At 47.0% G+C, this 11,269-nt stretch overlaps 1 protein-coding gene across 4 annotated transcripts in view; it reads left to right on the forward strand.

Annotated features, from left to right (window-relative positions):
- The window catches only part of DOCK11 (dedicator of cytokinesis 11), a 114,419-nt gene that overhangs the window by 88,779 nt on the left and 14,371 nt on the right, over window positions 1-11,269 (forward strand). For all 4 annotated transcript variants that reach the window (XM_045029544.1, XM_045029546.1, XM_045029545.1 and 1 more), the window contains 9 exons: window positions 1,345-1,458; window positions 2,437-2,652; window positions 2,744-2,801; window positions 4,819-4,925; window positions 5,083-5,205; window positions 7,099-7,212; window positions 8,317-8,463; window positions 8,857-9,067; window positions 10,929-11,119. In XM_045029544.1, the coding sequence (XP_044885479.1) occupies window positions 1,345-1,458; window positions 2,437-2,652; window positions 2,744-2,801; window positions 4,819-4,925; window positions 5,083-5,205; window positions 7,099-7,212; window positions 8,317-8,463; window positions 8,857-9,067; window positions 10,929-11,119 (1,281 nt within the window). The remainder of the gene's footprint in view (window positions 1-1,344; window positions 1,459-2,436; window positions 2,653-2,743; window positions 2,802-4,818; window positions 4,926-5,082; window positions 5,206-7,098; window positions 7,213-8,316; window positions 8,464-8,856; window positions 9,068-10,928; window positions 11,120-11,269) is intronic.

Here is an 11,269-nt window from a genome sequence, read left to right on the forward strand (position 1 = left end):
ATCAGGGAGTCTGAGAAGGAGTTTGACTTTTTTTAAAAAGGCTAAATCTTGCAGTCCTTATCTGGTCAGAAATCCCATTGATTCCAGTGATTTCCCTGGGAGTTTGTTCTAAATCGTGATTTCAGAATTTGGCCCAGGGTCCTTATGGATGAGATTATGGATTTTCAGAATATGCTTGCAAGGCTCGCCTCTTTGCCAAGAGACCGGTGAAGAGAACTGGGGTGATTGTCCATGGTCAGGTGGGAAAAGTCCTGCCTGTTGGATTGGGGGAGGAATTCTTCCGGGGAGTTGGTTCTGGCTTGTGTTGTATTGTTGTTTTCAGTCATGATAAAAACAGCCAGAGTAGCAGATGGGCTACAAGCTGTGATAAACCACAAAAGAGATAAAATATAACATAGCATCTAATAACTCCTGCCTAGGATTTGTAGTCTGCTTGTTCTAGTCCTAGTCCTAAAATGCGCTGTTCTGACAGCGGGACTACGTCCTGTGGTTTAATAATCCTCAGATTTTGAAGAGTAAACAAGAAAATGAGACCGGTTATGGTTAAGGCTACAATGTAATCATGGGTATTTTTAATTAAACTCATGGACAAGTCACAGGCAAGAAACAAAGAATCACTTATACCACAAATACCCCTGACTGAATCTTGGAGGGCGGGGAGGAGCCCTGGTGGCACCAGCTGCGGAAGGCCCACAGCACCAGCTGCCAGGGGGACCTGCTGCCACTCAGGCCACTGCCGGTGAGGGGGAAGCCACAGGGGGCCAGCTGCTGCTCCGGCCGCCCCAGGACCTCTGCCAGGAGCCACCGAGCTGCGGCTGCTCCGGCCGCCCCAGGACCTCTGCCAGGAGCCACCGAGCTGCGGCTGCTCCGGCCGCCCCAGGACCTCTGCCAGGAGCCACCGAGCTGTGGCTGCTCCGGCCGCCCCAGGACCTCTGCCAGGAGCCACCGAGCTGTGGCTGCTCCGGCCACCCCAGGACCTCTGCCAGGAGCCACCGAGCTGCGGCTGCTCCCGCCGCCCCCAGGACCACTGCTCAGGTGGTCCCCTGGGCCATCCACATTGGCCGCTGCTCATGCAGTCCCCGGGGCCAGCTGCCCAGAGCCGCCAGAGAAGCAGCCAGTGCAGCTGGTCCCAGGCCTCTCCAGCAGCAGCTGGTGCGGCTGGCTCCAGGGCAGCTGCTTGGGCAGCCCTGGGGTCAGCCACGCTGGCCGCTGCAGAAGTCACAGCAGTCGCACACGTGGATTAATTGTATTCATTCTGTTTGAAAGAGTTTTGACCCACAAATGTCTTTTTATACAATTGTGACAACAAAGCACATGGATGAGAACCTGTCCCTTTTCCAACAGATAATAATTGCAGTGAGCCAGTTAATAGCAGATGTGGCACTAAATGGAGGATCAAGGTTCCAGGAGTCGCTATCCATTATTAATAACTTTGCAAACAGTGACAGGCCCATGAAGGTAAGTTTGATGAATTAAAACAAACAATAAGTTTGCACTACCACCACCAAGTACATGGTCTGGGAAATGTACACAGAGATCGTATTTAAAGATTGAATGTTATGTATTTATACTATTTACTCCTGTAACCCTCTGCCGGTGAGTGGGGGATCCCTTCCCCCAAGCCCCCTCCCCTGAGCGACATGGCTGGGGCCGGGGCGAGGAAAGTGGAGCAGGCTGCTACTGACCCCCGGCTAATCTCCAGGGCCACTCTGGGCCTGTGGGGCCTTCAAAAGTGGCCCCCCACAGCTCCTGCCACCCAGGCCCTGGGGGAGGGAGGCCTGGGGCCCCACATAGCCCCCTCCCCCCCGCAGGGGGGCTGCGTAGGGCACCCAAATGGCTAGGGGTGGCCCTGCATGTGGACCTTAAGTAATACACTTTACAGGGAAGGGAGTATGTCTCTTTATTTCTAGTTTTTACTTCGCATTGTTTTCATACTGCGCACACTTTTAGTACAATAGACCACACTAGACAGCGAACAAGTGAGGCAGGCGTTGACGGAAGTGAAAAATACTTCAGGAATGATTGAAGGCCCAATTCTGTAGCCTGTACTCACGTTGAGTAGCACTTGCTCACCCACATGCCAATCCAGTAGGGTACGTAAGCATAAGTAGTCCTACTGAAGTCCATTTGGCTACTGTTAAATGAGCAACTCAAGTAAGAGGTGCAAACTTTGACCCTGAACAAGAGGATTTGCAGGCCCAAGGTGAAATGCATTGATTGCATAACAAAATGACACAGTATAGGATTAATGTATCAAAAGTCCAGTCAGCATCATCTCCTGTATCTTGCATGTGAAAATTGCTACGTGCAGTCTACATAGTAATTAAATCCATTACACGCTGAGTGACTTGAAGGGTTGACATCTGTCTTTCTGTGACAAAACCTCGAACATCTTTATTTCTGTGTTTGCTTCTAATTAGATTTGTTTTGTGCCAGGCAACTGCTTTCCCCTCAGAAGTCAAAGATTTGACCAAGAGAATCCGTACCGTGCTTATGGCTACTGCTCAAATGAAAGAACATGAAAAGGACCCTGAAATGTTGATCGATTTACAGTACAGCTTAGCCAAGTCCTATGCTAGTACCCCAGAGCTCAGGAAAACATGGCTGGACAGCATGGCAAAGATCCATGTCAAAAATGGAGACTTTTCTGAGGTAATCTGTCAGATTCCACTGAAAACAGGTGGTGTGGGAGAGGCAGAGAGTCCAACTGACACTATAACTGCTCCTGTTTTGTATTTTGCAGGCTGCCATGTGTTATGTCCATGTAGCAGCCCTTGTTGCAGAGTTTCTTCACAGAAAAAGTAAGAGTTTACTATTGGAGTGGGGAATGCGGCAGCCTTTTCTTTGTGTCTATCTTTGAATTTACAGGTTATCAAAATGTTTTCAAGATCAAATTCACTTGATTTGGTAAACAACTGTTTTCAGGTTATACTGGGTTCTTCTAAAATAGTGAACTCTGTGGCATAGGAATTTACACATGTAAATACCAGTCTAGGTATTCGAACACAGGACTGAAATGTCCTAATCAGTGTAAAAACTGGCTCCCCGATATTTTGCTCATGCCACAGGTGTCGTTGCATAGAGGTCAGAGTAGTGGGTTCCTTCACAGCGGGCGTACAGGCTAAGTGCAGTGAAAGCGGAATTGTTCTACGCCCTGTACAACTAGATAAAGAGCCAGCGGTGACAGAGGACATTGTGGCTTAGTGCAGAACAGGAAGTGGCGGGCAGACTGGTTGGTTTTAAAATATCACCATTTTGCATGTAAAAAGTTTTTCTTTCGAATAACTCCGTACATTGACAGTTAATGTACTGCACTCCACCGGTCGGCTCCCTCTGATCTTTTCATCTAAAGGGCGTCATTGAAACTGTAGCTTGAATATCTCTGGCTGCAGTTGATCTGTAAACACTAGGAAGAAGGGAGCAGAGACCAGGAAACGCTGATTTTCAGCTGTAGTTTGCAAAGATGATTGATGGCTCCTTGTTGGCATACATTTCTGGTTACATATACAAAACTTACATGATTGCAAATGGAAGGGTCATTGCAAATCTGGATATTCTCCATTCATGTGACTGGAGAGAAAGGGAGACTGAAGCCAGCAGAAAAAGAGGAACAGTTCCAAAGGATGTGAGAGTTAGTATTGCTACTGAACTACATTGCTCATCCATCACATGTGCAGGAAAGTGACACTTTTGCCATGCCCAACAAGTATTCTCAATTTCAGAATCCAGCCCTGCGCATTCATTACCCTGTGCTGCAGCACACAGCACCGCCCATCACTCATCATGCATATTCAGAACACAAACACACCTCACTCCTTCTCTCGTCTCCTGTACAGTGCAGCCCCCATCAGGGGTTCACAGCTGACTCTGTGCAGTAGTTGCTAAGTGAGACATGTGTTCATTGCTTTGTGGTAGAGGAAGCCAAGGCTATTGGTGGAGGAGGGGGTACTTCTGAGAAGTGGGGCCCTTACCAGATGGAACAGGCTGGCCAGGTCATGGCTGGTGTCCATCAGAAGGAGCAGGCCAGCTGGCTCTGCCATCAGACAGATCCAGGCTGCTGGAATAAGCCACTGTCTCAGAGGACATGCAGGCTGACAGTTTGTTGAACCAGTGTGGCTGACACAAGGGGCAATATGTATCCATGCCTCAGTGATTAGTTAATACTCCCCCAAATTCCTTGCAGCTGCAGAGGGGTCAGCTGGAGGCCACACTCTCTAATGTGCTGATTCATCTGTTTTGGTTCTATTCCTCCCTTTATGGTACAAAGGCAGAGCAGCCTTGAGACCTTTCTTGTCCCTCTTACTTTGCAATCGACCCTTTCACTGAAGTGCTTTTGGACGTTATTATTTTTACTGCAATAGCACCTAGAGACCCCAACTGAGATCTGAGCTCCGTTGTGCCAGGTGCAGTACATGCCCAGGCAGTCTGGGCCCAAACAATCTAACAATCCAAAGAGACAAGACAGACAAAGGTTGGGAGGGGAAAGAGAGGTTCAGAGAGGGGAAGTGACTTCAACAAGGTCACCCAGTTGGGAACCCAGGTCTCCTGACATGCATATAAGTGCCCTGTTTGCTAGCCCACACTGCCTCCTATGCTGAGGCATGATGGTGCGTATTAACAATGCAAAAACATAAGCCACTGTATAACAGATAACATGAAAGTAAGTTTAGCTTTTCATGCACAAATGCACCAAATACAATGGGAATCTGCATGACAAAGATGTAGCATGGGTAACCATGGCACGGTATTCCATACACTACATTAGACTGTTCGATAATATTTTAATTTTAACTTTATTTTTCTTTTTGCCTTCCACAGAATTGTTCCCTAATGGATGCTCAGCCTTCAGGAAAATTACGTCCAATATTGATGAAGAGGGAGCCATGAAAGATGATGCTGGGATGATGGATGTTCACTACAGCGAGGTGGGATTCCAAGTCGCAGAACCTTAGATTGAATGAGAATAATTCTTTAAGAATGAATCACCCACCCTTGTGCTGCTGAACTGTTCTGATGTCTTTCATGGTACCTCTCCCTAAGATTACTTAGCTATGAACAGCCTCCTTTTTGTGCTTCATACAGGAAGTCCTAGTGGAGCTGTTGGAACAATGCGTAGATGGCCTGTGGAAGGCAGAACGTTACGAAACGATTTCAGAGGTTTCCAAACTGATCATTCCGATTTATGAAAAGCGCCGTGAGTTTGAGGTAGCTATTTGGACCTTGGCTTTGTGTTAATGAGAATTCCCCAGGCTGCTAGTAAAAAAATTCTTAGTTTGTGAGTGATGAGCCAATGTGATGGATGTATTATTTCTTTTGTACGCTCTGTATTATTGATGAATATTAAACAAAATAAGTTAAAGCAAGAATCTGGAGGCTAATAGTTCCTATGAGATGCCGCAGACACAGAGATCTCTTAAATAGGGTCCCAATTCAACAAAGATTATAGCTACCATCCACACCACACGTGCCCATAGAAGCCCTTGTTTCTGGGTGCCCTTAGACTTGGGAAGGCTTCGAAGCTTTGAGGATTTTTTAAAACTTGAATGAGTCCCTTCCTTTGACTTGGGGGTAATTGACACTAAATGGGACCCAGAGCCACCAAAGCTCCAAGGCAAACATTTCCTCCTGTTCCCAGATGGAAACTTGTTTCTCCCGTGATCCTCGAGCTTTCTTCCAAGAGGCAATGCAGCCCAACGTGTCCAAACCCACCTCAGCAGGACACCATCCTGGAGAAATTAGTAGTGCCCTATACATAAGAACATAAGAACGGCCGTACTGGGTCAGAACAAAGGTCCATCTAGCCCAGTATCCTGTCTACCGACAGTGGCCAATGCCAGGTGCCCCAGAGGGAGTGAACCTAACAGGCAATGATCAAGTGATCTCTCTCCTGCCATCCATCTCCATCCTCTGACAAACAGAGTCTACAATCGCCTGCTGCTCTGCTGTAGACCATGGAATTGAGTCACTGAAAGCAGATGAGAAACCAGACATTAAAACTGTACCTCCAGCATGCCTTGACTTGCTTAATGCGCAGTGCTTGCCTATCTTAGTGGTTCACAACCCAAAGTACTGTGCAGGCACATTCCTAAATCCGTGTCATTTCTGGCTGCTAACGAGACAGAAGAAATGTGAGCTATGCTCCAGCATGCAGCTGTATATGTTACTTTCCCTCAGAACAGGTTCAATGCACAATCAAATCCGCAGGGAAGGCATTCTTGAGGACAGGCTTTCAGTGATGCCAGGAGATTTTCTGTACCCCATGGGCCACATGCTGTCATTGGATGATCCCATTGACCCCACTGAGAGCAATGCCTATATGTCTGAGGGCTGAATTTGGCCCTGTGTGTGAGTCACAGGGGACACTCAGGGACGTCTTTCATTTCCTATGGCTTTAGGAAAGGTGGGGGAATGAAAGAATGCGCCGAGTAGAGTGGGTCAAAAAATGTTTCTCAGGGGACTTCAAAGCTCTGTTTCGCAGGCTTTGAAATGGACCCATTTTCTGCTTTTCCTGGAAGATTCCACAGCATTTTGTCACCATTTTCAAATCAGAATTTTTACAGAAATCTTGTTAGCAATAGTTCTCCAGCGTTTTTGTTTACTGGAATCTTGGTCTTTGGTAAACAAAAATGTTGGATAAAGATTTTGCGTATTGTTTCAATAAATATTCTGATTTAAAACATAACAATAAAAATGTCACCACAAGTTTCAGGAAAAACAAAGTTTCAAATACGTCAGCAGTTTTTCACAAAAAGTTCAGTTTTTAGAAAAGGTCAGTTTTCATTGGAAAAACTTTGAGTGAAATATTTCAAGCAGCTCTGCTTTCAAAGGCTCAGTCCCGCAATGTGCTGAGCTCTTAACCTAGCAGAGCACTTAGGCGTGTGCTAAAGTTGAATAGGAGCAGCCCTCCTGAAATGAGTGGGACTACTCTTGTGCTTAACATTAGGCACATGTTTCAGTCTGGCATTTTCAAAGGAGCTTCTGTGCTAGGCTTAATCAGGACAAGAGTGCTCAGCACTTTGCAGGATCGGCTCTGACTTCCTGCTCACATAATTCTACTGGAATAATGTTGAAACACACCTGGCTTTTTCTGCTTTCCAGAAACTTACTCAGTTGTACAGAACACTTCATGGTGCTTACACTAAAATATTGGAGGTGATGCACACAAGAAAAAGACTTCTAGGAACCTTTTTCCGAGTGGCCTTTTATGGACAAGTAAGTACATAGATCAGCCTGTCAACTAACCTGCCCCAAGCACCCTGTCTTTGCTCAGCCGCCTCATTCAGGAAGCATTCCCGTTGCATTGACCACTAGCTTCTTTAAGATGGTTCTATATTTTGCTCACTTGTGCTCTTTTATATAGTAAACTCTTCAGTACAGGGCTTCTGTACCTTGTTAATGTGTTATTACAAAGCTTTATGACACTGGGTGGGATGTTCAAAAGCAGCTGACTGATTTAAGATACAAGTCTCATTGATTTTTAACAAGACTTCTCCTCTTAAGTGACTTAGACGCTTTTGAAAATCCTAGCCTGTATAAATATTACTGTAATGAGTTAACCAAGTTTAAAAAACACTTTGGATTACACAAGCAATACAGAACCAATAGCGACAGTGGATATTTCCCTCCGCAGAAAATCATTGTGACTTTTTTCAGAATATTAGCATGGGTGTGTTCAGGGGGAAAGCCTGCTTAAAAACTGGTGGCACAATATGGTCCATTGTTGTTACAGGTTTGACATACTCAGACAGTGGCTGTCTCTGCAGTGCACATAGTCTGATGTCTCTCACTTTGGACTTCTATAAAACCAAAGACAGAATCCCTTTTAATAAAATGTACAAGGAGCAACAACTGGCTTTAATTTTCTGTATGCTGGGATCAGGGGCGGCTCTATGTATTTTGCTGCCCCAAGCATGGCAGTCAGGTGGCTTTCGGCGGCACGCCTGTGGGAGGTCTTCTGGTAACATGGATTTGGCGGCATGGTCATGGCGACCGGCAGGACACCCCCCACGGCTTGCCGCCCCAGGCACGCGCTTGGTGTGCTGGTGCCTGGAGCCGCCCCTGGCTGGGATCATTCTAACTACATTTATAATAATGTGACTAAATGATATTCAGCCTTATTCCCAATACAGGTTCCAGATTTTCACTTTGAAAGTTTCACCAACTTTTTAGATATTACTATACAGAGATTGTTTTAACATATAAACCTAACTTATCTGAGAAGTTTTTTAAAACCCATTTTAAAATAAGTTTTAAATTAAATGTTTAATGTCACGAAATCTCTCCATTCACCGCCTACGCCTTTCTGATTAATGCTAGACTTTCTTTGAAGAAGAGGATGGCAAGGAATACATTTACAAGGAACCCAAGCTGACGGGCCTGTCGGAGATCTCCCTAAGACTTCTTAAACTTTATGGAGAAAAATTCGGAGCAGAGAATGTAAAAATTATCCAGGATTCAAATAAGGTGGAGTTAAACGGCATGTGGTGTCACTGAATCTAGACAGCCCTGCTAACAAAATGCTTGGAAGAGTTAGCTCTGGGCTGTAGAGTAGAGAGGTTCTGTGTGAAGGCGCTGGGAACTCCTCGCATAAGCAACCTGACACTGTCTGGCAGAGGTCCTAAGGAATTCTTGTGGGTGAAATTCACCTGAGGCAGCAGGGTCAGTCCAAGGCCTGTGTGCCACTTAAGCCCATGAAATAGCATGTAAGTGGAACTAAAGTGATGTATAGGATTCATACAGGTCCTCTGCATGGGGTGAATTACACCCATGATGGATAAATACGTGAATATCTAAACTGGTCGTTAATGTAGTTTGTGCCTGTTTCCTCTTCTAGTAAATAACTCTCTTCTATCATAGGTCAATGTCAAAGATCTTGATCCCAAATATGCTCATATTCAAGTGACTTATGTGAAGCCCTACTTTGAAGACAAAGAGCTCTCTGAAAGAAAGACTGAGTTTGAAAGAAATCACAACATTCGCAGATTTGTGTTTGAATCTCCTTATACCTTATCTGGGAAAAAACATGGCTCTGTGGAAGAGCAGTGCAAAAGACGGATCATTCTAACTAGTGAGTAGGACCTTCTAAATATTAGGGAATAGGAATCAGCAAATATTGTTTTAACACACAAATCACAGCTGATTAACCTCCAAAAAATGGCAGGAATACTCTCTGTAACTTAGAATCATGCAGAATTGTTCATTTTGGTTTGTTCATTTTATTCCCACATATAGAATGTTTAAAGTGTCAGCTAATTACAGTATTAACCTCTGGATCTCAAATTACTCCTGTGGGAATTCTGCACCACTATGTGGGCACAGAATTCTTGACCCCCACAGATTTCTTTACTTCCCGGCAGAAAAATGACTTTCTGACGGGAAAGCAAAGGGAAGCTGCAAGAATGGTCACCTGCCTCTCCCCAGCAGCATGGGCGTATCCTTTCAGACTCCCGGAGCAGCCAGTAGAGAAGTAAATCACTGTGGGGGCAGAGGTGGAGGAGTCCCCTAGAATTGAACTCCCACCCTGCCGAGCCCCACCCCTCCTCAGCCCTACTCTGTGCAGGGCTCAGCTGCTAGTCCAGGCTGGGCTGGGGATGGGGGAGGAGTGCACTTCCCCTGCACAAAGCGGCTGGGTCAGACCCACCCACGGAAACCTCCCCTGGCTCCACCCCCCTGCCCCGCTTCCTGTCCCTATCACTCCTCAGCTATGGGGAGCAGGGTCACTGTATGGGGAACTGCTGCCCTGTCCTCCAAACCCTCTTGCATCTGGACACTCCATATACCCAGTACCCCCACCAAGCCTCACTCCCCACACCTACAACCCCCTGCCCCAGAACCCCCACCCTGCCAAGCCCCAGCCCCCTCCACAAGGCCCTCCCTGCTGAGCCCAACCCCCATGCATCTGGAACCCTGCCGAGTCCCTACCCCCCTGCACTCAGACCCCCCACCCCTGCACTCAGACTCCCCCCCACCAAGCCCCACCCCCTGCATCCAGCCTTCCCATTTCTGCACCCAGTCCAACCCCTGCACTCAAAGCCCCACCTCCTGTGCACCTGGACCACCCCAATGAGCCACCCGCACATGAACTCCCCCCCACTCCACTGAGCCCCAACCATCTGCTGGATCCTCACCCCACCAAGCTCCCTCCCCCAGCACCCGCACTCCCCATGCTGAGCCCCAACCACCTTCACCTGGGACTTCCCTGCAGAGTCCCACTGCCCCTGCATCCAGACCCTCCTCCCCCACAGATCCCCCTGGCACCCCACCCCACTGAGCCATTAGCACCCAGACTGCCCCATAAAGAACCCTCTTACCCCACACCTGGATCCCCCCCACACTAAGCCCCTCCACACTTGGATCCTGCCAGGCTGAGTCTGCCTGCCCACACCTGGTGCACCTGGCACAGAGGGGTGGGTCCCCGAGGTGTTTCTGGGGCAGGCCCAGCCCTGGCGCTGTGTCAGGATTGGGTGCAGCCTCACCATAGAGTCCCTGTCCTGGAGTCCCTGTCCCACCTCTGTGCAGCCAGTGGTCTGTGCTCCCCAATGCCACGCTGGAGCCTCCACATTTATTTAGTGACAAAATTTGCAGAATTTTAAACTATTTTTACATTTTTAATATTCTGTGCAGAATTTTTCATTTTAATTGGACATGGACTGAGCCTCCATACTGTTTTAGATCTGATTTATTCAACCTCACCACTTCCTCCCCTTCTTGTTTGTGATCGTGTCATGCCTAAACTCTATGGATGAAATCCTGACTCCTCTTGAAACTGAGTGGCAAAACTACTACTGACTTCAGCACAGCCAGGATTTTACCTTCGCTTTGTGAGATCCTCAGGATAGGGACCTGTCTGTATCTGTTCTGTGAGCCTTTGGGAAGGGGTCTACTGAGAAGATTTTCAGACTGTACATTCTGTTTGATATGTTTAATAGCTTCAAACTCGTTTCCATATGTGAAGAAGAGAATTCCAGTAAATAACAAACAACAGGTTGATCTCAAGCCAATTGATGTTGCTACTGATGAGATAAAAGACAAGACAGCAGAGCTGCAAAAACTCTGCTCCTCCAATGAGGTTGACATGATCCAGCTGCAGCTGAAGTTGCAGGGTTGTGTTTCCGTACAGGTAAGGCCCGTCATTAGCACAACATCTTGAAATCATTACGCTGTTGACAGAACAGCTTATTTACTTTCCAGAAATCATTAACTAGCTCATTGGAGCACTGCTGGCCAGATCTTGCCAACAATACTGACTGTAATACTTGCCACTGTAAGT

This window comes from Mauremys mutica, chromosome 9 (genome assembly GCF_020497125.1).
Source record: "Mauremys mutica isolate MM-2020 ecotype Southern chromosome 9, ASM2049712v1, whole genome shotgun sequence".
Lineage (NCBI taxonomy): Eukaryota > Metazoa > Chordata > Testudines > Geoemydidae > Mauremys > Mauremys mutica.